The following is a 24801-nucleotide window of genomic DNA, read 5'->3' on the forward strand; positions in this document are numbered from 1 at the left end:
GGGGGGGGGGGGTTGCTTTGGAGCATTTGGTGCCAAAGCTGGGAGCAGCAGAGGAACCAGGGAGCAGCATGGCACTTAGAAGAAGGATAGTGAGTCGATTTCTTGTTAAACATTTAGATCTTTAATTTTTATTTTGTATTTTAAAGCATGATATTGCAGGTAAGACGGTTACATCTAGCAGATTTTAGTAAAGAGGTCATGATTGAGCCTTAAAAAAGCACTGCCTGGAACTGTGGGCGGGCCCAGGCCTCGGGCCTGAGCGTGCTCCGCGTTTGGGGACAGAGCCCGGGACTGCGTGGTGCATTAGCAGGCGCACAGCAGCACGCCTGTGGGAGGCAGGCCTGTCGAGGGGGCCGGAGCGGGGGGCAGTCAGGGCTGCGCTGGGCCGCCGGGGCCCATGTAGACGGCCTTCTCCAGCCCGTCCACGGTCCTTATGTACTCCAGGTACGAGGAGTAGTGTGTGCACTCGAAGCGGCCGCTCCCGCGAACGTGTGCCAGGAAGTCTGGCGCGCCCGGGCAGATCACGTTGTCAGCCAGCAGCACCGTCCCTTTCCGTAACAGGCCACATTCCTGCAGGGGACAGACAGACAGGGGCTGAGGGTCGGCGTGCCCACGCCGAAGTGGACGGCTCCTCACCAGGCTGCGGCCCCACACGGGGCCTGTGCTTGGCCCCCGGGGTCTGGGTCTCCTGAGACCCTCCATTTTCTGTGCAGCAAGACCCCTGCAGGAAAGAGCTCCGTGAGAACAGGGACCTGTCACGCCCCCTGCACTCCTGGGTCTGTCCCAGCCCCTGGAACAGCACGTGGCACACAACAGGTGCTGGCTGGGCGAGTGGAGGAGATGGCAGGGCCAGCGGCCACCCAGAGCCGGGCACACAGGGCCCAGTGCCCAGGGCAGGGGCTGTGGAGAGGTCCCTGGAGATGAGCTGGGCCTACAGGGCCGGGCAGGGCTGACCTCCCACCAACGAGCCTCCCCTTGGGGGCCAGGGTTGGCCCTGGGGTGCCCCCAACCCCCCTGAGTTTACAGAGTCCTGTCTCCGCCAGTGCCGGGCTCTGGGAGGACCCGGCCGGTTCCGGGCCGTGCAGCCGCAGGCAGGGCCCCCAGAGTCTCCTGTCGGGAGAGACCTGTAGCAGGCGTGTCTGTCTAGGCTGGAAGAGCTGCTCTTGTCACACAGAATGAAGAAACCTTGAGAGGAAGTGTGTGCCTTTGGGGGAGGGGCAGCCCAGTCACCCAGTCTTGGAGATTTGACCTTGGAAGTGTGGAGGTTTTTTTATACAATCAGAAAAAAGCAAAAGATTCCAGGTGGGAGGGGTCTCCAGGTGACCTGGGCGTGGCAGGCTGGAGGAAGCTGAGGGCCCCTTAGGCCAGTTGTGACAGCACAGCTGCATGGCCAATGAGAGAAGGGGACAGCCCCAAGGTCCAGAATTTGAACAGGAAGTACCACTAGGCATCATGTGTTTTCTCTTAGAAAATAAAAAACGAAAAAGAATGTCCTAGTAATGTTTGCTGTAAAGACCTAGAACAGACTGGCCCGGGAGGAGGGGGCTGGCTGGCCTGAGAAGGGGGCTCCTTTCCGGTCTGGGCCGAGGCCTGCGCTCCCAGATGCTCCGGGAATCCCGGACAAGACCCCTGCCACTACCCTGGTGACACAAGTCCTCGGGTCCATCCTCTGGGCTCTGGACTCCCGCCCTGTCCACTCCCAGGGCTCAGTGCCTCCCAGTGGGTCCCCGGCCCTCCCTGTCCATAAGTCGACGGGGTCTTTCTGGAAGACAGGTTTAACTTCGCCCTCAGCTGCTCAAAGGTCTCGGTGCCCAGCCTCCCTGTTCCCAGAAGGTCCTGTGGCCTTTGACACCACCAGGCCCCTGTGGGCGCTGGTCCCACCCATCCTGGCGCAGCTGCCCAACCCGTGCTCACAGTCGCGCCGCACATAGGAATGTCCAGCTCCTGGGAGGGCTGTGGGGCACAAGCAGCAGGCGGCCAGTGCAGGGACAGCCCATGCCGGCCCGGGCGGGGAGGCCGTGGGGGCAGTTTCCCGAGCCTTGGGAGGGCCGAGGAGCTGCCCAGGGTCCCCTTCTCGACCACCAGGCAGGGACAAGCCAGCCTGCTAGAGAGGCTGCACAGTGCGCCAAGCCCCAGCCCCAGGAAGCAAGGACACTCCACTCGGTGCCTGGCTTCACTCACAGGCGCTGGGGCTTCGGGGGGGGGGGGGGGGGAGGGCGTGGGCTGCGCAGCAAGGAGATGCGGCTCTCCCTGCGCCGGCACCACCAGGGGCCCCACGGCAGAGTGGCCCCCACGGCCCTGTCCCAGCTCCTGGGCCCTGGGCCCCTTCCACACAGGCGTTCTGGTCCACGGCACCTGCCCCCTCCCCACTGCCCACCACCCAGCAGCACCTTGCCTGGGCACAGGCTGGCTGGCACCCCTGTTCCCAACAGGCCACCTGGCCCGGCCCCCCCACCCTTTCCCACCTCCCACAGGGCCTCCTCGACCCTCTGTGCTCCCTAACCTCAGGTGGCACCACCTCCAGGGTGAGGTCTGTGCCCCAGGTGGCCCCCCAGGGCCACCCCTGGCAGAGCTCAGCAGGGGCGCCCGGCTCCCGTGACAGGCTGAGGCTGACCATCGGGCCCGTGGCAGCAGCCAGCACAAGGCCCGGCCTCACCTCCAGGAGCAGCGTGTCTGGCAGGTATCGGTCCTTCCAGTGGTCAAGGAAGACCATGTCCAGCGTGTCCACGTCATACTTCTTCTTTAGCTGGGGGATGATGTCCTGGGATGCCCCGACCGCAATGGTCACCTGCAACAGTGTTCTGTCAGCGCCTGGGCCCAGGGGACCTGCCTGGACACCCACTTAAGCAGGCACCCGACAGTTTGGGGTTCTGGGGGGACAGGCCCCCTCTGGTCCTGTCCCTCTGGGGTAGCCTCAGGAGTCCCTGCTCTGTAGAATGGGCCTGAGACCTCCTTTGCCCAGCTGCTGGGGTTCTTTCCTCGGCCCCAGGCCCGGCAGCACTGAGGAGTACAGACGGCACCCAGGAAACGTGGCCTTGACCCAAGCCTGGGTGTGAAGCGGGCCCTCCCGCCTGCCCACCAGGCCTCTTTGAGCCTCACTGTCCACATCTGCCACCCTGGGTGAGGCGCGCCGCACCTTGTCCTGTAGGCCGGCGAACTCCACCATCTGCTGGGTGATGGCGGCGTAGTCGGGGTTGAGCTCGATGGTGATCAGCCTGGCGCCCGGGGACAGGCAGCGGGCCATGAGCACAGCCGAGTAGCCGCAGTAGGCCCCCAGCTCTAGCAGCACGGAGGGCCGGCACTCCCGCACCACCGCGTCCACGATCTGGCCTGTGGGGCGGGGCGGGGGATGTGAGTGCAGGTCGAGGGAGGGGAAGGGAACCAGGCCCGCAGTCCTGGGCCCCCACCTCTCCCAGCTGAGCAACAGCCCCTCCCAAACACCTGGCCTCGGGCCCTCCCCTCCCTCCCCCTACCTGCTTCTAGGGGGCCGTTTACTTCCACTGCCAGCAGCCAAACCCAAGCACCTGGCCCCAACGGCACACACCCTCAGCTCCCAGGCTCCCTGAGGCCTCTGAGCCTTTGCACATGCTGGTCCCTCTCTCTTTCCCACCCTCCCTGGCTGATCCCAACGTGTCCCAACCCAGAGCTGCAGTCTCTTGGAAGCCCCTGCCCCATTTGGGCCCATGCCCCAGGCTGGCGTCCCAGCCCAGAAGAACCTGTCTGACAGGTCTAGACAGGTCCACGGTGGGCCGGGGCAGAGTTCAAGTTCAAGGGGAGCCCCACCACCTTCACAACCTGTGAGTGTGGGGGCAGGTCTCCCCCGGGAAGCAGGCAGCACTCTGACTCCCGCCCAAGACACAGGACGGTGGCCTTCCTCGCTGGCGCTGTCCTGACAAACCACATTTTATCCATGCCCCTTCCACTCCACTGGGACAACAGTCTGGGTGCAGAGTCCGGCAGTTTGTGTCCAGGTCTCTGCATGACCGTTCCCCGGGGGAAGGAGGCCAGAGGCCAGGCCTGCAGCTCAGGCTCTGGAGCAGCTGCGGCCGGGCCATGTCCCAGGTTCCCAACTGCCCAGAAGTGGAGTGGTAGCCTCCCCGTGAGGCTGTGCTGCGTGGCGTGGGGTCCCCATCCCTGGGCCCACGCCTGCTGGCCAGGGCCCCCACCTTTCTTGTCGCCCACGTTCATGGCCCACTCCTTCTGCGAGCAGTAGGCGTCGATGGCCTCCAACACGCTCTTCGGGTTTCCAGACTCCGCGTGCTGCAGCACATGGCGCAGGATGCGCTGCTCCTTGGTGTCACCCATGAGCAGGTCGCAGAAGGGCTGCAGGACCAACTCGTACCAGAAGATGACACACAAGCCCCAGTGTCTCCGCAGCAGCAGCAGCAGCAATGCCAGCAGCGCCAGGCCCAGCGAGGCAGCTACCAGCAGCAGGGGCGGGGCCTCCAGCATCTGCCGGGCAGGGAGGGCAGGAGGGGTGGGGCTTCAGCGCTCTGTGCCCTTCCTGCCACGCAGGTTGGGAGTGCTGCCACTGCCCCCTTGTGTTGACAGAGGGCCAAGGTGCAGAGAAGCCAGCCATGTGCCTCAATTGCCTAACTGTGTCAGCACCAGGAAGCCAGACTCACGACCCCTCTGGCATGCGGGTGGAGTCCTGTGTGGAGGCTGACCTGGCCCTAGGCGCCTTCCCAGACAGGGAGGGGGTGGGGGGTCAGCTTCAGCCCAGGGACCCTCTTAAGTCATACACAATACAGAGGTGGCTGGGGCCCAGGGCCGTCCCCTCCCAGCCAGCTTAGAGGACACACAGGTGGGGAAAGCCCCATGGCCTGGAGCTGGGGGTGGTGAGGGCTGGCCCCGGGAGAGAATGCACGGTGTAGGGAAGCCCCCTGCCCCGTGCAGCCCCCCGGCCCCATGCAGGGAGCCCACACTGCACACTCATGCTCCAGACGGCCCGAGAGATGCATGTGGCCCTTCCATTGACGTTCCAGGTGAGGACACAGGCGGTTCCCAGGCCAGGCGCCCCAGGACAGACTCACTCACTGAACCCCTCAGGGACTGTCACAGGCTGAGACAGACCAGCCCTGCCACCCACCATACTGTGACAAGACATGCAAATCTGTTCCTCGCGGCATGATGGAATCATGGCAGTGGCCCCACGTGAAACCCCGTTTGAAATTCTCCTGGCAAGCAACCCTCTGGGAGGCAGCCTGGGACCCGGGGACCCAGCCAGCATGGAGCCAGGTTCACAAGGTTCAGGGCAGAAACCCATGATTTCGAGTCAGAGACCCTAAAACAGAAAAGGACGCAAAAAAGAGGAACTTGGGAACCTTCTGCCGGGGCGCTGTGGGCACTCAGGTCTTCCTGGAGCCCTGGCGGCACGCAGACCCTGCTCTCGGCTAGACGCGCCCCTTCAGAAAGGCACGTCTGGCCGGGGAGGCAGGTCTGGGCCCAGCAGGGTGACTCCCGGAGGACACCTCAGGGACCCAGGGGACAGACAGAAGAGCAATGGGAAAGCTGAGGCCCCGGAGGGCCATGTGGACACCCAGACCCCTCGGGGGCCTCAGCCAAGGCCTATTCACACAGGATGCGTGGCCAGCAGGCCTGTGCGCTCACGCCGGGCCTGAACCCGCCCTGCCCCTGCTCTGCCCACTGGCTTCCCTCAGCGGCTGGCCGCCTCCCGGCCTCCAGGCTGCAGGAAGGGTCTGGGCCCTGCTTCCCGTGCTCAGCGGCAAAGCATAACATATATATATTATATACACAAATTATGTCTGGTAATAGGTAATAATATATTACCAGATATAATTTGTTTGGACTTCAATTTTACCTTTCAATAATCAACAGAAACTGCTGGAGGAGGCCAAGGTCCAGGTATCTGAGCCCTTCCCCAGAGGCCAGCCTTGCCCGGCCTTCCCTGGAGGGCCAGGGGGGTGCTTCACCTTCCTGGCCTCAGAAGGGACAGCAGAAGGCCTCACAGAGTGTCCCCCAGCCAGGGACTCTGGGGACAGTCTCCCTGGTCCTTGTCCACGCTGAACCTTGGGAAATGAAGGAGAAAGGAACCATTTTGCCCAAGCTGTATTGCCCCGGAGAGCCATTCATGAACTTGGAAATGACATGTAAGACCAACAGCTAGTTTGCAAAGAACACGTACAAATCGATAAGAAAAAAACAATCCAAGACAAACATGGGCCAAGGTGCTTGCAGGAAAAGGCCAAAGGGCCGGGAGCCCCGAGCAGGAGCGGCAGCTGCGTGAGGTGCCCCCTGCCTGCCCCGCGGGGGTGAAGCCCGCCATCTGCCCACACCTCGCGGGCACTGAGCTCGGGGCCTGCGGAGCGGCAGGTGGGCCACCACAGCCCCCGGGGCAGGACATGCCATGACCCGTGAGGGGAAAATCCAGGGAGACGGTGCGGTCGACAGGACAGGGTGTCCCTCTGGGGGACAAAAGGTGACAGGAAACAGCGCAGCCCACGCAGGCCTCATGTGGCCAGAAGTCTCCACTTCGCTCCTTTCTTCCCAGTTGGCATTTCGTGGCGACACACGTGCGTTGCCTTGTTTGTGAGCATTTACCTGTTACCTGTGCTCATGTGCTCATGACTACTAGAGTAGTATTTCTGTGGTGAGCTAGTGGGCCATGTGTTTATTCTCTGTACTTCAAAAAAACCTCTAGTAAAAGGCCGGGCGCGGTGGCTCACGCCTGTAATCCTAGCACTCTGAGAGGCCGAGGCGGGTGGATCACTCAAGGTCAGGAGTTCGAGACCAGCCTGAGCAAGAGTGAGACCCCGTCTCCACTAAAAATAGAAAGAGATGATCTGGCCCACTAAAATGTATATAGAAAAAAAAATTAGCCAGGCATGGTGGTGCGTGCCTGTAGTCCCAGCTACTCGGGAGGCTGAGGCAGGAGGATCGCTTAAGCCCAGGAGTCTGAGGTTGCTGTGAGCTAGGCTGACGCCACGGCACTCACTCTAGCCCAGGCAACAGAGTGAGACTCTCTCTCAAAAAAAAAAAAAAAAAAAACTCTAGTAAATGTTAGAAATAAATACCCAAGATAAAAAAGGATATTCTGCCTAAATACAAATTGCTCGGTAGACCTGCAGTTCTGAACTAGAGCTGAAGCCCTGTAATGCTTGAATTGTGTAAGAATCTGGCTTTTAAATCTCTAATCTCTCGTAAATTTGCAGGCAGGGCCAGTGTGAGGGAGCAGAGGGCAGGGGTGGCTGAAGCCCTTTTCCTGTCAATAAATCAATCAGGGGGACGGCCACTCCCACTCCCTGTGCGGGCCCCCTACCAGCTCCCGCTGCACCCTCTCCCAGACCCTCCTGGGCTGGGGGCTCAGGAGGCCTCAAGGTCAAAGGGCTGATCCGACATGCCCCGCCCCCATGCCCTGCCTGCGGGAAGGGGCTCCACTGTCACCTCAACCTCCCCGTGGTCCTCTTGCGACCCCAACAGGAGAGTCCTGGGATTCTCCTGTGAGTAAGAGGGACCACGGCCTGGAGCAGAAGAACTGGCCTCCCCGGGCCACCAGCTGCGTGCTGGCCACTGCCCACACTGCCTCCTGAAGGCCTCTTCCTGGCTAATAGCCCCCCGCCAGCCTCCCCCCATGGGGCCTCCCCGACAGTAGGGTCCCAATGCTTCAGAACAGCCTCCTCTGCTCTGCCCAGCAGGGGAGGCCACGGGTAAGGGGTGGACCCTTTGGGTAGCTGGGTAGCGGAGGCCAGACCATGCCCAGCCCGTGGCCATCACCCTGAGTTTTACAGAACAAAAGCAGGAGCAGTGAGTGACGGGAGGGCCCCACTAGAGAAAGCTGCAGAGGACGCTGTTCAGAGCTGCTCCTCTTGCTTGGGGTCCTGGGCCCCCAGGCCGGGCATGCCAGCTCACTATCGCAGGACCCCCTGGTCCCACTGCCCTGTTCTGGGTCCGCGACCTGGGGGGCAGAGGGCCCCTCATACCTTACACAGATGCAAAAAGAACCAGCTCCGCAGAGGACTCAGCGGGACCCTCTCTGCTTCTGTGTTTGAAACGTCACGGAAAGTTTTTAAATGGCTTGCCAAGCACACCTTTCAAATGTGGTTTCTGGACCGGTGAAGAGGGGAAGCCTGGGTGCCCACCCTGCCTCTTCCCCCCTGGGGTGCCAATGCTGGGAAGCCTGCTCGGGAGGCTGGGCCATTACGGGGGCTCTCGGGTGCACCCCCAGTTCACGGGGAGACGCAAGTGGGTGTCCACACCACCCAGCACAACCACAGACTTCATGCAATCCTTACCAAAAATCTCCAGGGGCCGGGCGCGGTGGCTCACGCCTGTAATTGCAGCACTCTGGGAGGCAGAGGCAGAAGGATAGCTTGAGGTCAGGAGTTCGAGACCAGCCTGAGCAAGAGTGAGACCCTGTCTCCACTAAAAATAGAAAAAATTAGCTGGGCATGGTGCCACGTACACACTCTAGCCCAGGCAACAGAGCGAGACTCTGTCTCAAAAAAAAAAAAAAAAAAAAATCTCAAGAGCATTTTTTGCAGAAATACAAAACTCCATCTTAAAAGTCATGTGCACCTGTAGTCTCAACTACTCAGGGCGCTAAGGCAGGAGGATCACTTTAGGCCAGGAGTGCGAGGCCAGGCTGAGCAACATAGTGAGACACCATCTCAAAAAAATAAAATAAATATCTCATTAAAAAAAAAAAAAGTCACAACAAAGCTATAGTACTTAAAACAGGGAAGTGCTGGCATAGGATAGACATACAGACCAATTGAGAGCCCAGAAGTAAACTCTCCTGTCTGTGGCCAAATGGTTTTCAACAAGCAAAGAAGGAAATGGGACCCACAGCATATACTAAAAACTTAATTCCAATTGGATCAAAGACCTGACTTTAAGAACCAAAACTACAGAACCCAGAAGAAAACAAAGGAGTAAGTCTGCGTGACCGTGCATTAGGCAATGAATTCTTACATGTGACGCCAAAAGCACAGGCGACAAAAGAAAAATAAATTACACTTCATTAAAATTAAAACCTTTTGTGCATCAGAGGGCACTAGCAAGAGAGCAGACCTCAGCCCACAGAAAGGGAGACAATATCTGCAAGTCATTTATCTGGCGAGAGTTTAATACCCAGAATATATAAAGAACTCCTACCATTGAACCACAAAAAGACAACCCAATTTAAAAATGGGACTTGAAGAGACATTTCTCCAAGGAAGATATACAAATGGCTAAAAACCACGTGAAAAGATGCTCACCGTCATTAGTCACTAGGGAAATGCGAATGAAAACCACAGGTTGCCACTTCACAGCCAGCAGAACGGCATTTTTTGGGGATCAAGAAGGCTAGTCTCAAACTTCAGGTGTCAAGAGAGCCTCCTGCCTCAGCCTCCCGGGCGGCTGGGTTCACAGGCGTGCTGCTGCGCCCAGCTGCTTTTTTTTTTTTTAAGGAGAATAAGTGTTGGTGAGGATGTGATGAAATCGGAGCCCTCTTGCATTGCCGGTATGAACGCCACAGAAAACAGTTTAGTGGCTCCTCAGAAAGTTGAACATAGAATGGCCATATAACCCAGCAGTGCCACTCCTACGTGCACACCTCGAACTGGAAACAGACTCGGATGCTCGGACGCCACGATGCAGAGCAGCACCATTTACAACAGCCCAAGCACCCGTCCACATCTGAGCGGATCAACACGATGTTGCATATCCACGCAATGGAATATTATCAGTTATTGAAATGAATGAAGTACTGATTCACGCTACTACGTGGACGAACAATAAAGACATTATGCTAAGTAGAATAAGCCAGATGCAAACAGACAAATACTGTGTGATTCCACTTACACGAAATGCCTAGAATAGGCAAATCCCTACCGAAAGAAAGTAGAGTGGAGGTTACTGGGGCTGGCGGAGCAGGAATTATTGCTTAAGGGGTACAGAGTTTCTGTCTGGCATGAAAAATGTTCTGGAAATGGTGGTAACAGTACACAACATTGTGGATGTACTTAATGCCACTGAATTGTACACTTAGATTACCATGATTAGAAAAACATAGTGAAAAACAAACTAAAAAAAAAAAAAACAACAGGCAAACCCTGCTCCTGGCCCTCCCTGTTCCAAAAAGGGAAAAGGGACGTGCCATCTCCCGGGGAGACCTGTGCACTAGGGACAGCCTCTCTCTGCCAACCACAGCTGCCGGAGCTGCCGCCTGCTCTCTGCCCGCCCAGCTCAGCCCGACGGCAGGGTCTGCTTGCTGCCCTCAGAGGACGGCCACCTCCCTCTCCGAGGCAGGGCAGGGAGCCTGCTTGTCCCAGCAGAAATCTGCCCACCCTGAGCTCTCCCTCGCAACACTGCGGTGTGGCCACCCACAGCTGGGGGGGCACCACGTCCTTCTCTGCCCCGACGGGCACACAGACCTGGCCGAGCGCAGGCTGCCTTTCCCCAACAGTGACAACAGCCAACTGCCCCCCAAACCTTCCTCATTATAAGTCTGTTCTTAAATGTGCCCCCCACAAGACCGACCCCGAAACCCGTGACCTCCACCTCCCACCGTCATTCATCCTCCCCCAGACCTGACGTGGCAATCAAGACGCTTGGCAGTGGGCTGAGACCCCAGCCAGGGTGGGCCAGACCCCAGGGCCACCGATCCCCAGCCAACAATTCTGTGATCCTTTGTGGCACATATGCTTGGCACATCTGGCCTGACGGCCAAACCTCACCACGGCCTGCCCCGACACCTGCACATGGGGACCCATGCAGTCTGCCGGATGCCCAGCAGCCCTGGTGGCCCTGAGAGGTGGGAATGCAGCCACTCCTCTTTCAGGACATCCCAGAGGATTGCAGTTATCCCTAGCGGGGCCCAGGAAGACAGTCCCACAGCTGCTGTGGGCAGAGGGCAGATGCTCACCACGAAGGCCTTTTCCTGGTCACGCAGATGTGGAGGGACAGGGCTAGCGGCCACGCGGAGCTGCCACCCACCCCACCATGGGCTGTTGCCAGCAGGTCTCCTCCAGCTCCAAAGTGCCAGGGGCCGTCCAGCTCACACGAGCACTGCGGGAGACGCCCGGGGCTGAGACAGGGGGGCTGGGGGCAGCCCGAAGGGGCAGGGCAGGACCATGGGTCCTGGGTGGGGCTCAGGGCGTCCTGTCCCCTCTTCTGTAAAACAGGGTAATGGCTCCACCTCTCCTGCATGGTGGAGAGTGAGGCATGACAGTGTCCATGTAGCATCTGCACAAGCTCACACACGCCTGCCACATGCCTGCACACACATGTGCACAAAAAGCACAGGATGTCCTTGGTGCCTCACGCCAAATGACACTCATCTTCCTTTAAAAGACGGAAACGTTTTCCATAAATATACTGCAAGTAACATCAGTGGGATGAGACACTTAAAAATCCTTTAAAAATATAAACTACCTATATGACCTAGTTTCTAGGCTCATTTTTGAAAATCCATAAGACGGCACCCATGTACATGGCCACCAGGGCCCGCAGAGAAAGGCCAAGGCCACCCCGTGTGCTCAGGAGGCCTCAGACGGCGGTGGAGGGAAGGGCTGGAGCCAGCCTCCCCGAGGAAGCTACTCCGTCCTGCCCGGAGAGAGGGGCTGGCGCGGGGGGACTGAGCCAGGAGGGTCAAAGGGCCTGTGTCCCCAGCCTCAGGGAGCGTAGGGGCCGGGGCTGGCACAGCCTGGCGTCCTGCAGAGGGCCCAGCCCCAGGCCCGGGGAAGTTCTCGCACAGGCTGCGCACCTGCAGCTTGCCAGGTGCTGCGGGTTGACCATGGCGACTGTCATCGCAGCCACACCAGGGGCAGATGCGAAGGCAGGAGCCTGCGGGGCACCTGCAGACCCACAGCCCCGGGCACCCCCAGGCCAGCCCTGCCTGTGGTCCCCTCCCCTCCCTCTGCAGGCCACACCGCCACCAGAGTGTCACATCCCCCGTGATCCTTTGCGGGCATTCCCCCACTCACATGCGATCCTGCCTCCGCACCTCTTCAGAGAGGACCCCCTTCAGGTCCGTGGGCTCAAGCGCCGGGAGCAGGGCCGCTGTCTCAGCTCCCAGCAGAGGGCAGGCCTCGGGCCAGGGTGTAGGCTGGCCGGATCCGAGTGGAGAGGACGGAAAGCCCCTGGCCCTGCCTCCGTGGGGGGTGCCCAGGTCAGCCCTCTGCCCCCGGGCCAGCCCCACCAGACCGAGCCAAGAGCCTGGTCTGCCTGGGAACTGGGAGTCGCCGGCAGCTCTGGGCACTGTGGACAAAGCCCAGCAGCTGTGCCAGCCCCAGCCTGGGCACGCCTCCAGCTCTCCCCGCATGAGGGCCCAATCTGACCTCCTCATCCCACTCCTCAAAGCCTGGGCAGCCATGCCTCCACTCTCCCTCTGCCAGGCTGAGTCCTGACATCTCTCCAACCGAACTCCAGCTGGGCTCCTCCTAGCCCTCACCTTGGCCTACCAAGACTCAAACGAACACTAACATAGTTTCTATCAGCTCAAGGCCACATCCCTAGGATGCTCATAGCCCCTTGGGCAAACTCAAGGCTGCAGGGAAAACTTCCAGTCTGTTCCAGCCAGCACCTGTGGACAGGGCCCAGGAGCCCGAATTGGATAAGCCCCGGTGGCCCACCCAGACGGGCTTCACACGGACCCCAACCCCTTCCTGCTTTTGTAACTTTCCACTTCCCTGGCTCTACTCAAGGGCCTCCTCATCCTCTCTGCACCTCTGCACAAATCCAAGGGCAGCTCAGCTCTTTCTGCTACTGTCAGTAGCTACCAAGTAGTTTCCGTCTTTACCACTTTAACTAACGTCCGGCTGTTTCTCTTTGATCCAACGCCAGGACTCAGATCTGGGTCGGAACCACCCTCAGACCCTTAGATGCAACAGCCAGACCTCGAGGCACACACAGAGACCCAGCCCATCTCTGCTTTCATGGGGTGGCCCGTGGTGAGTCCAACTGCTGGTCCAAAGCTCTGGATGAACCCCTGACGTAGCACAGTAAGGACCTTTTGCATCCTAAGATTCTGAGGATGTGCTCTGAAGCTGGGTTACGGTCCTGGGCTGCTGCCTTTTTTTGTTTGTTTGTTTTTTCCAATATTTTTAGAGACGGGATCTTGCTCTGGCATGCAGGCTGGAGTGCAGTGGCGTCATCATAGCTCACAGCAGCCTCAGGAGATCCTCCCCACACGGCCTCCCGAGTACCTGGGATTACAGGTGTGCATCACTATGCCTAGCTAATTTTTTTCATTTTTTTTCTCAGAGAAAAGGTCTCACTATGTTGCCCAGGCTGGTCTCCAACTCTGGCCTCAAGTGATCCTCGTGCCTCGGCCTCCGGAGTCAGTGGGATTACAGGCGTGAGCCACTGCGCCCTGCCCCAGGCTTCTTTTGAAAAGTACCTTCTGGGCTGCAACTGCTTCTTTCTGGCTCCTTGTTTTGCGGAGGGATTCACTTCAGCTCCCCTTGTGAAGTTCTGTTTGATCCTGCTCTTCCCATGGGAACTTCTTCCTGGACTCATCTAGCTATACGCTCTGCCACTACTTCCAAGCAATATGGGCAAATAAAACTACTGGAAACAACAGGCACAAAACAAACGCTGCCTGCTTCTTTCCTGGTTGGCATGACTTAACCAAGGATAATTTGGAATTTCAGTGGTTTCTTTGGGAAACATAAGATCTCCCCAAACTGGCTCCCCAAGTCCTCTCCCACCCCCTCACCACCAACCATCTTCCCCTCAGGTCCCCTGATGCCCCGAGATGCCCCCCTTCAGGCCCTGCCCGGCCTCTGCCTTCCCACTGCAGCACCTCAACCCCCCGCAGCAACGGGAACTTTGGGCCTCCTGCCCATGGGGGCTCTCAGCATCTCAGGGACCCACAAAAGCAACAACCTGAGCTAATGGGAAACAGATGTTTGGTCCACAGTCTCCGTAAGGTTATGTATCAGGGCAAAACAACTCGCAAAGGTCTCCTCCACAAAGACCGGCGGAACACCTTCACCCTCACCTCACCCTCACAGGGACCCCTGCACTGGCCCAACCTGCCAGAAACACAGTTCGGACAAAAATACAAAATCGAGCAAAAAAAGTGAGAACCAGCTCTCATCCAAACTACTGAGTTGTGTTTTGTGCATTGTGTTTTATAATATGTCTGCCTAAAAAAGTTTCCGACATCTTTTTGGTAACTTGCAACCTTAGAGCTATGCTAAGTGAAGTGAAGTAATAGATATTTATTGAATATTGAAATAATTTCTAAATAAGAGAATAGTGAAACATTCTAAGTGTATATACTTTTGGCTTCTTATTTTTATTTGGTACACATTGGCTAACGATATTTGGGTCTGTCAATAAACATGTTCTTCTCACTACATTAAAAAAATTGGTACTATCAAAAGCATATACCTCTAAGGATGATAAGATGGCATATTCAAAAAATCTGCTAATTAACTGGTATATCACAATTTGCAATTGCTTGTCTACTTCCTCGTTTTCTCTGTGAAATATAGGTTGCTAATGGTTAAAAATTATAATATATGAAAATAAAATTCCTAGAAACAGTAAGAGTGAAGGGAAACGATTTTGTATACAAAATATGGGAGGTAAATAGGATGAATTTTTTTTTCCAACAATAGGCAAGAAATATAATTTTAATTAAAAAAGGAAATGGCAAATTGCCGCCCCAATCCTCCGGCGCCCACCGTGTCAAGGGAGAGGTGAGAGTGTGCGCCAACGTCGCAAGGCTCTCTAGGATGTATTTTTACATGAAAAGTATGCAAAGAATATAGAATGTGTTTTAGTTAAAAAAACAGTAATTTTGTCCTAAAGAAAAAGAAGAGGGAACATATAAGACAAAACTTGAATGGATACAGAAAGTTGTACAAGGTTTGCAGAAAATTAAAAACTTTATAAATCCATTTCATCCTAGCAGCTTTAACCTTATTACATAAAACTCCAAAAAGTTTTGCAGAAAAGGAATTTTACGTAGTGAGGTCAAAGCTGCTGGGATTTAAACAGATTTATAAAGTTTTTAACTATGAGTTTTAATATCAATCATGTACTGATAGGAAACTAGAGGTTTTTTTCTCTCTCTTAAAACAACAAAGTTTTTTTGATTATTGGTCTGCTCTTATTTGTTGATTTAATTTTTTAAGAGACACGATCTCACTATATTGCCCAAGCTGGACTTGAACTCCTGGGCTCAGTGATCCTCTCACCTCAGCCTCCAGTGTAGCCAGGGTGACAGATGCCCACAACCAGCTCACAAATCAGGTTTGAAGAAGCCACCACACTCGGCCTGGTCTGCTTTCAATATGGGATGGTAAAAGTGTTTTCTTCACCTTTCGATTCGTACCTTAGCAAAATGACCCCCTGGGCCTCGCAGCAAATTCATTTCCTGTGTCCCCGATTCCCCGCATCTTCTCAATGTTGGAAGAGCCAAGGTTTTCTGAAGTCATGTTACTTCCTAGATTTACTTTTATGATCTTTTATTTAACTAGATAACTAAATATTGTTTCACAGCGACTTACAATCCCATTTAGGGGGATCATTAAATGTTCAAAGCTTTTGACATGTTTGACAACTTTGCCTTCCCACATTAAATCCTAAATGACATCTTCTTGACCTCAGACTGACTTTGAGGTCTCTGGAAGATCTCAAAGGATTTGTCCTAAACCCAACCCCAACCCTAACCTTGTAAAAGAGAGACATTAAACCAATGAGGTGTGTGTGATGTGGCGACTTTCAGGAAAGGTGCTGCTGCACCCTAAGTTAGATTTGTTTGGAAAGTCAACCTAAGGAATTTAGAAACTGTATACAGTTCCTAGAAATTGGTCAACACCCTTGCCGTCCACGATAGCACCTCCTCTAAGGTTATCAGTCACAATTCCAGTTATCATTTAAAATGCTACCTCCAAAAAACAACCAAAATTCCCTGTCAGTTGTATTATTGTGTAATGACCTCTCATCAGATCTTTAATCACTCAATTTTAAGTCTTTTTTTTTTTTTTTTCTGAGACACAGTCTTAGTCTGTCACCCTGGCTAGAGTGCTGTGGCGTCAGCCTAGCTCACAGCAGCCTCAAACTCCTGGGCTCAAGAGATCCTCCTGCCTCAGCCTCCTGAGTAGCTGGGACTACAGGCATGCGCCACCACACCTGGCTAATTTTTTCTATTTTTAGTAAAGATGGGGCCTCACTCTTGCTCAAGCTAGTCTCGAACTCCTGAGCTCAAGTGATCCTCCCGCCTCAGCTTCCTAGAGTGCTGGGATTACAGGTGTGAGCCATCATGAGCAGCTCATTTTAAGTCTTTTGTTCTCACAGACAGTTCTTTTACTCTGATGCTTTCCTGAAAGCTCTTGCCACCAGCTACAGGCCAAAGTGCTTCATCTTCAACAGAAAGGGAATGTCCCAGAGACCCACGGGAAGGCCTATGTCAGGCACACTGGGATACCGGCTTCTGGGGGCACTGCGCAGCGTGAGACCACACCAGGACGCCCAGAGTGCTAGTTCAGAAACTCACAGGTTCATGGAACCGCTGACCTAAAATAAGCTGAACAAGAGTTAAGTACATACCACTGAGTAAACTGAAAAAAGATGCTTATAAATTTGTATGGCTTTTATTCAGAATATCATTGGCTCTTTAATGTTCTATTTTCTGTATACAAAAATAAAACTCTCTTTTCTCTTAATCTAAAATTATAGTTTTGTAAATAAAATTGAAACATTTATCTTTTCCTTCCTGCCTGGTCCCTCCAAAAATCAGAAAGTATTATTGAGTATTCTTATTTTCATGGCAATATAGTTATCTGCATAACTTCAGTAAGAATCTGTTCTCCTTGTAACAGGACACAACTAGAACATTGGTTACATTACCAGGGCTTTGACTGGAATGTCCTATTTGGAAATGATGGAAAGCTGACTGCCCAGACCCTTACTTGGACTCAGATATGCCCAGACAGCTTTAAGGCTGACCTTATGGAACCAATGCTTACAAAGCCCTTTTTAAAAATAATTTTAAATTTTACATTAATTTTTTTCTTACTCTTTATTATCTTTTTCCTATTATTAGTCCAATGCTCAACAAAGTCCTCTTGAAAAATCTAGCCTGGTGCCTGACTTACAGGGTTCCCAGTCTAGTATGTAAGGAAAGTCACTTCCTGGCAGGCCCAGGAACCTTAGAATATTTTGGAGATATCAAGAAGAGAATTCACCCAAATCTATAGGTATTGCAGGTGAAGTCTGATAGCAAGTTCTCCGCTTGGCTTCCCAGCCTCAAGAGGCTTCTAAAAGTCCCATCTGAGATCCCTTATTAAAAGTTCCGGTGGCCGGGCGCGATGGCTCACGCCTGTAATCCTAGCACTCTGGGAGGCACAGGTGGGAGGATCCTTTGAGCTCAGGAGTTTGAGACCAGCCTGAGCAAGAGTGAGACTCCGTCCCTACTAAAAATAGAAAAAATTAGCTGGGCGTCGTGGTGTGTGCCTATAGTCCCACCTACTCAGGAGGCTGAGGCAGGAGGATCACTTGAGCCCAGGAATTTGAGGTTGCTGTGAGCCAGGCGGATGCCATGGCACTCTAGCCCAGGTGACAGAGCGAGACTATGTCTGAAAATGTCTCAAAAAAAAAAAAAAAGTCCCAGTGAAGCAAACTTAAAAGGTCAATTACACTTTTTGCTGCACTTAGATACATCAACAAGCCAAATTTAACGAGATCAGAATTATTTTGTAAACAAGAATAATCTTACTTTATCTGCAATCAAAAATCAGGGTGGTTATAGTGAGAAATGTTATCTTTCAGTGGAGTAATATAACACACCCTTGTGGGTTATCAGAATTTAGTCTCCTTCATTGTCTTTGAGGTTTTGTGGTCTACCCGTAAAACTGGACTGGGCCCCGCCTCCTACACAGCCTGCCAGCCCTGCCAAATGCCCAGTCCCCCTGCCTTCCTCCCATATCTGGCCACAAGACTCCACATTGATGCTTCTCATTTTTCTCCCTCTCTGCTGACTTCGCATCACGAGAATGCAAACCTGATTCCCAGATCCTTACTGGGACCCAGACTGTCCTGTAGCTGTCCTCCCTCCCCCCCTCCCCCCACCACCTGAAAAAGCCTGCAGGCAGGAGCCAGACAATGTGACATAAACTTTGAAGAACTCATCACCACAACAAATCACCTATGGGCTGGAGCGCTGCTCCAAGGCCCACTCCAAAAAGTCCTCTGGAGCCCTTGTGTGTTCCAGGCTCTGTTCCGGGAACCAGCCGTGGCCGTGACACTGATGTCTGTGCTGCCATCACCAACGTTCAGAGTACAAGCTGGGAAATCCATCGGATCCCACTGCTGACCTCATTCCACTGAACAGAGACCCAGAGAGCCCAATGTCTAGAAACCTCAACTGGCTGCCCGCTAGACTTGAAACACTGGGTCTACTGTCTGTGCCAACCATTAATCTTTGTTTTTCTTTTTGTTCCCACCGGAATGCCCCTGGTTAAACGCCCGATCACATGAGTTGCCCAGCAAACATCCTCCACAACCAAGGCTCGGCAGATGGTTCAGCTGGGCCTGAACCAATAAAAGACGCTGCACAGAAACGGATGGATACTGTTCAGAGGAAAAGAATGTCTCTTCTTTCCTTGAACAAGACGAGGACTGGCAAAGATTCTCCCCTGACCGAACTCCAGCTGCGCTCCTCTGAACACTCTTCTCAACTGGGCCTTGAACAAACCGTAGCATCATTTCTAACAGCTCAAGGCCACAGCCCTCTGAACCTGCAGAGAAAACTCAAGGCTGCCAAAAGAACCTTGGGTCTGTCCCAGGGAACCCCTGAAGACACCTGTCTCCCAGGCTCACAGCAGGGCAGCAGCTGACTTCAGTAAGCCGGTGGCCAGCAGGGCTTCTTCACACAGACCCACCCTCCTTCCTGCTTTTGTAATGTTCCACTACTCGAGCACCCCTGCCCCACTCCACTGAGCCCCCAGTTCCTGCTCCTACCCCTCAACGCCCCCTTGACATTGCCAGTTGCCACCAGTCACCTCTAGACAAACTGGAACCGAGCTCAGCTCTCCCCTCCTGTCAGGAGTGACTAGGTTAAAAAGTTTTTGCCCCATTAAGGCTGTATTTATTTCTCTTTAAAGTGGCTCCTCCCTGGGCCCTGCAAGGCCCCTCAGAGGCCCTCTCGGAGGAGGCAGCCAGTTCTCAGGGCAGCCCTCAGGATCCCTCAGGCTTGCGGGGGCGGGGGGGTGTCACAGCAAACAATGAAAAGCAACAGGACACAAAAATCCCTGGCTGGAAAAACATGAAAAGCTGGTCTGTTGCAGGGCTAACTTCCCCTTCTGGCATTCCCCTGTGGCAGGAGGCAGGCGGGGTGCAGACAGCACAGGCTGGGGTGGGGAGTGCTATTCTCTTGCCCGGAAAAGGCCCAAGGGCACCCCTAGGCACCCTGCAGAGGCCCCAAGGCCTGCAAGAGGGAAACCTGCTGGAGAGACCACCCAGAGCCTCTCCTATTCCCCGCCCCCAGCTCCGAGGGTCTGACTCCAGCCTTGGGACCCTCCAAGGTGGGTCACGCCCTACCCCAGGGACTGGCTGATCCTCCCCTGTGGACCCCCACCGGAGACTTGAGGCCGAATCTCCCACCTATGTCTGGAGCCCCCCACCCAGGCACAGTTCCTCAACCCCTCCTCGCTATGACGAATCTGGGGACCCTGCCCCTGTCCAGAGACCCCTACCCAAGGTTAGATGCCCTCACAAGGGTCCGAATTCCCCACCCCCAGACGGCCCGGAGACGCCCGACCAAAGTCAGATCCCTTCCCAGCACTGCGAACCCCTGCCCCGCGCACACACCAGTGTTCCCCCGCCCAGGCCGGGTCCCTTCACCGAGGCCCGAATTCCCCAGCCCGCCCAGACCCCCAACGGGGCCGGAGACCCGCGCCCCGCGCGCACTCACCTCCCTCGTGGCCGCGCCCCGCCCCGCCGGCGCCGCCAGCCCCGCCGGTCCCGCCCCGCCCCGCCGGCCCCGCCCCACCGGCCCATCCCGCTCCGCCGGTCCCGCCCCGCCGGCCCATCCCGCCCCCGCCCCGTCGGCCCCGCCTGTCCCGCCCCACCGGCCCATCCCGCCCCGCCCCGTCGGCCCCGCCTGTCCCGCCCCACCGGCCCATCCCGCCCCGCCGGTCCCGCCCCGCCCCGCCGGCCCATCCCGCCCCCGCCCCGTCGGCCCCGCCGGCCCCGCCCCGCCGGCCCCGCGCAGGCAGCGCCGCGGACAGCCCAGCGCCCGCGAGGCCCGGACGAGGCGGCGATGGCGGCGGCGCTGCGCGGGCCCGGCGCGCGCTTCCGGTGGCGGCTGGCGGCGGCGGCGGGCGGGGCAGGGGGCGCGGCGCGGGGCGCGGCAGGTAGGGGCCGGGAGGGCGTCCACGCGGGGGTGTCCGCGCGGCGGGTCCCGGGACCGCGCACCGGCCTTTTGGGCAGGGCCCCGTCCAACCCCGGGAGCCCCTTCCCAGTTGGGGAAACTGAGGCGGTGGCCTTGAGATCCTGCTGTGCGGGCACCGCCCGCAAGCCCAGGCACCACTCAGCCCTAACGACCATGACGGCCACCTCCTGAGGCCACGGTGCGCCCCTGGCCAGACCTCCCGCTTCCTCCCCAGCCTCAAGAGACTCACGTAGCCGGCGCGCACATGCGGGGGATGAATGAAGGTGCTGCCCCGAGCACCCACTGGAGGCGGGCTCTGCGGGTGCCCTGGGGGAGGAGGGTTGTGCATTTGTTCCTGGAGCTTACCAAGGGACACCGGCCAAATCAGGACACTAATGGCAACTTTGAGTGCGGGCAGCAGGGACTACCCACCCCCCCCCACCCCGCCCGCAGAGGGTTTGCACCATACATTGCAGGACCAGCTCCCCCAAAGCTGGCCACAGACGCCCCCATCTGCTGTGTCATGGCATGTCCATGCATGACAACATGGTCTCTGCCACACAGGGGATCGCCCCCACACCCTGCCCCCTGGATGCCCGGGACAGAGCTCAACTCTCCCCACAGGGAGTGTGGAGGATGTGAGCTGGGCCTGGCTCAGGCAGCTTCACAGAGATGCCCCGGGGGGGACAGGTGGCATGTCCTTGGCCAGTGGTGGACTCAGGAGGAGGGCCAACTGCGTGTGTAAACAGGCAGGGCTGTTATTGTCTGGACCCTGGGGAGCTCCGGGGCCAAGGGTGGCCCTGCGGGGTCCTGGGTGGCAGGCAGTCACCATCTCATGAGGTGACCTAGGGCTGCTCTTACTATGGCTTTGCTAACCCCTGGGAGTCTGGTGAGGACACCCCTGTTTCAAAGCTTCCTTACTGTATATGTCAGGTAGGGACATTCATGAGGATTAAATACATCTGTGCCAATGGAGGCCTAACCGCACGCGGTGCCGGTGAAAGATTCATAAACAGGAGCTGCCCCTTCAGGCTGCTGGTTAGCTGTGGCCTTGGGGTAGAGTGACTGGTTTCCAGCTGGGCAGGAGGTCCTCTGAGGATTCTGCCCCTTTGCTGGCTTGATGAGGAGCTGATAGGGCCTAGAGAAGGTGGCCAACCCCTGTTGCACTCTGGAGGGCAGTAATTTTTTTTTAGAGACAGGGTCTTGCTATGTTGCCCAGGTTGGAGTGCAGTGGCTATTCACAGGTGTGATCATAGCACACTGCTGCCTCGAACTCCAGGGCTCAAGCGATCCCCCTGCCTCAGCCTCCCCAGTAGCTGGCACTACAGGTGTGAGCTACTGTACCCAGCTCTCACAGTCCAGTTTTGAGCCACCTCCTCCATTTCAGGCCCAAAGTTTCTGTTTTCAGAGCAGGAAGACATCAGCCCTGTCAGAGGCTTAGAGGGTGGTGGATGCAGCCCCTGAACAGGAACCAGAAAAATGCTGCTGGTGTCACCTGTCCCTTAACACCTGCTGCCAGGAAAGGGCTCTAGGTAGGGAGACCAGCCACACAGGAGGATCCCCAAGGTGGCCAGCTTGCCTGTGGGTGCACATTTTGTGGGGAGCTTCCACTTACCTCCCTGGAGCAGGAAACTTCACTCAGGCCTTGCGACGTGTGCAGGGCTCCTGCTCTTACTGGCCCTGTCCTAGGCACCTGGTTCAGAGAGGAGCAGAAAAGTACAGGACAGCGTAGGAGAAAGCAGAGGCAAGGCAGAAACACTCGGGCCCTGCGGGTGGAGGGTGGGGGGAAGAGGAGGGGAACACCATGGGGTTCCCCAGGGCATCGGAGTGCACAGGTGGTCCCCAGGTAATGCCAGTCGCCCAGCCCTTCCCCCCACGGAGCAGCACCTGCCCCACCCACCTTCAATGTCCTTTGGAGTCCCTCCTCCCCAGCAGCCTAACCAAACCCTCCTACGTGCTTAAAGGGAGATTTCCTAACTTACAAATGGCTCCGCTGGCCGTTCAGTGTTTATCAGACGGACAGGGCACCTGGGCGTGCACAGGGCAAAGCAGGCCACCCAGATAAGCCCTCACTGCACAGAGCCCGCCCTGGCCCTGCACTCTGCCTGATAGCAGGGCTGCAAGCAGGACAGCCAGCAGGGACCCCGCTCTGGTGACAGGAAGGACAGGGACCTGCCATGGAAGGTAGGGACATTCTTCTGGGCAAAGCCTCCAGGCCACCAGGCAGCAGGAGGGGAGAGAGGCCTGTGTTCTCCTGGGCCAAGGGACAGCTTCTCCTCAACCAGCAGGTGTCCTTGGCTCTCTGGGCTCACATCAGAGTCATCGGAGCAATTTACAACAGTCTGGGCCTTTTCAAAGTCCTTGAGTTGAATTCAGAATCTGTTGTGCCTTGGCTTGGCTTGACACACACGCAAATGCCACTGCTGGATGGAGGTACGGGTGGGTCCAGCCATGGGCCAGGCTGGCTGCAGGCACCCGCGTGCCTGAGCAGAGCTCCTGGTGGCAGCTTCTGGGCTTTCTCAGCTGCCAGCTAGGTGCCTCTAGGCCCTGGCTCTTGTGTCCATTTAGGAATGCAGGTTCTAGACCCTGGTCTGGGGGCATCTGCGGAGCTGGGATCCCTGAGGGATGTGGGACTGTAAGCATTGAGCTGGCTGCAGAGACAGGTACGGCCTCCTCATGACAACGCCGGGCTCTGATGCTGGGGAAGACGCCCCAGCCTTGGATGGCAGAACCCACTCTGTCATGGGACCTCTGGGCCTTGCAGTGACCAGCTCTAGAGCAGTGACCAGCTCTAGACGCCCGAGAGGGTGGTGCTCCTTCTCATCCTGGCAGGCTTATGTCTGCAAAGAGGCTGGAGTCATTTCTACTTGTTTTATACCCAGATCCTTGTCACCAGCCCCTACCCTGCCCTCACCCTCCGTGGACTGACAGTTTTCTGTTATTTCTTCCTTCACCCAGGGAGTGAGCTGGGGCCTGGTGGTGGGTGTCCCGACCTCCGGCCGCAGGGTCAGAGCACTTCCCGTTCCCTCCTCCCCACACTCCCTTCCTCTGCAACCCCCCCACTTCCGTGTTGTTGGTGTCTCTTGCCTGCCTTCCATGCCAGTGGGTGGCAGAGGAGACAGAGGTGCCTTCTGCAGGGCAGAAAGGGCTGAGAGTGGCCCTCTGTGCTGTGGGCCCAGCGCAGGGCCAAGGCAACACCACCGTGAGCATGGAAAGAATCCCAGGAATTAAACCTGAGCCCAGTGGCTTCCCTCCCAGATCGCTGTGCAGCCAGGCACGCTGGAAGACGCCCGCCCAGCTGTGCACACCTGCCAGCTCCATGGGGCGGGGCTGCGCTTTTATTCCTGCTCACTTGTGACAGAGGGTGATCTTTACAACTGAAAGGGACAGGGACTCAAGGAGAATCTTTTAGCTCCGTGTCTGGCTTAGAACACTGGGTGAAGTTTGAGTTCGGGGAGTCCTACCGATTGACACGGGGTGTGTGTGGGAGGTGTGGTTTGCAGAGGCGTTGGCACACGCGTTGGCCAGCCTCATCATGGCATCGCCGGGCCCCTGGATTTGCACAGATCACATGTGGGAAGTCATTGCTTCCTGCTCCGTTGGGTGATATGTTGTCATCCCTGTGCCTCAAAGGATGGGCTTTCCCATCGTGACAAAATAGATCCTGCATCACATTTAACCAAACAGAGCTGCTCGCTGGTTGGGAATCTTGGGGCCTCCGTGAGTCTGTGCTCCAGCCCTAGGCTGACTTTCCTCCTCCTCATCTCTCCTTCCTTCCCCCAACAGGGCAGCGGGACTATGATCTCCTGGTAATTGGTGGGGGATCCGGTGGCCTGGCTTGTGCCAAGGAAGGTACGTATCCTCTGTCCTGTGTCCCCTTAGCATGGCAGGGCCTTGACACTTTGGGGGCCCCCTGGAGAGGGTGGCTTTGTCCTGAAAGTGCACGAACAGGATGCACGACCTCTGCAGCTGGCCTGCCGGGGTCACCCCAGCGGCCCCTCCCTGTGCCCTGTTCCCTGGTGCACCCAGCCATCTGCCGTTGGCTGTGCACAGCAGCCATGGCGTGCTCTTCACCAGGGCTGCCTTCCTGGGCTCCAGGGCTCCCGCTGTACACACAGTAACAGCCACCGGGCCTCCCAGGGTCTGCCCCACCTGTGCAGCCTCAGCTCCCCATGCTGCTGCTCCTGGAGGCCGAAGTCCCAGATCAAGGCATGGGCAGGGCCGATTCTTCAAAGGCCTCTGTCCTGGGCTCATCGATGGCCGTCTCCTCCCTGTGTCCTCACAGAGTTGTCCCTCTGCCCGTCTGTGTCCTCATCTCTTATAAGCACACCAGTCCTACTGGATCAGGGCCCACACTCATGGCCTTGTTTTGCCTTGATCACCTTTTCAGAGAGCCCACATCCAGAGTCACATTCTGAGGCCCTGCGCTTAGGGCTTCCATGGAGGAATTTTGGGGTAACACAGCTCGGCCC

The 24801-nt window shown here is 56.6% G+C and overlaps 2 protein-coding genes across 4 annotated transcripts in view; one reads left to right on the forward strand and one right to left on the reverse strand.

Moving 5' to 3' along the window:
* Positions 1-98: 98 nt before the first annotated feature.
* Positions 99-19904, reverse strand: COMT (catechol-O-methyltransferase). Of its 3 annotated transcripts, none has more exons than XM_045535178.1 (5): positions 19871-19904; positions 4167-4452; positions 3137-3330; positions 2657-2788; positions 99-570 (listed from the first exon to the last, which is right to left on the reverse strand). In XM_045535178.1, the coding sequence occupies exons 2-5, from the start codon at positions 4450-4452 to the stop codon at positions 370-372; spliced, it is 813 nt and encodes a 270-aa protein (XP_045391134.1). In that variant the 5' UTR covers positions 19871-19904; the 3' UTR covers positions 99-369. The 3 variants fall into 3 exon arrangements, with proteins under 3 accessions (XP_045391134.1, XP_045391135.1, XP_045391133.1); XM_045535179.1 differs by lacking the exon at positions 19871-19904 and adding an exon at positions 11928-12165; XM_045535177.1 differs by lacking the exon at positions 19871-19904 and adding an exon at positions 5822-6683.
* Positions 19905-20178: 274 nt separating this feature from the next.
* The window catches only part of TXNRD2 (thioredoxin reductase 2), a 45053-nt gene continuing 40430 nt past the window's right edge, over positions 20179-24801 (forward strand). The window contains exons 1-2 of the mRNA XM_045535166.1: positions 20179-20312; positions 24116-24181. Of these exons, the coding sequence (XP_045391122.1) occupies positions 20219-20312; positions 24116-24181 (160 nt within the window). The 5' untranslated portion in view covers positions 20179-20218. The remainder of the gene's footprint in view (positions 20313-24115; positions 24182-24801) is intronic.

This window comes from Lemur catta, chromosome 21 (genome assembly GCF_020740605.2).
Source record: "Lemur catta isolate mLemCat1 chromosome 21, mLemCat1.pri, whole genome shotgun sequence".
NCBI lineage: Eukaryota > Metazoa > Chordata > Mammalia > Primates > Lemuridae > Lemur > Lemur catta.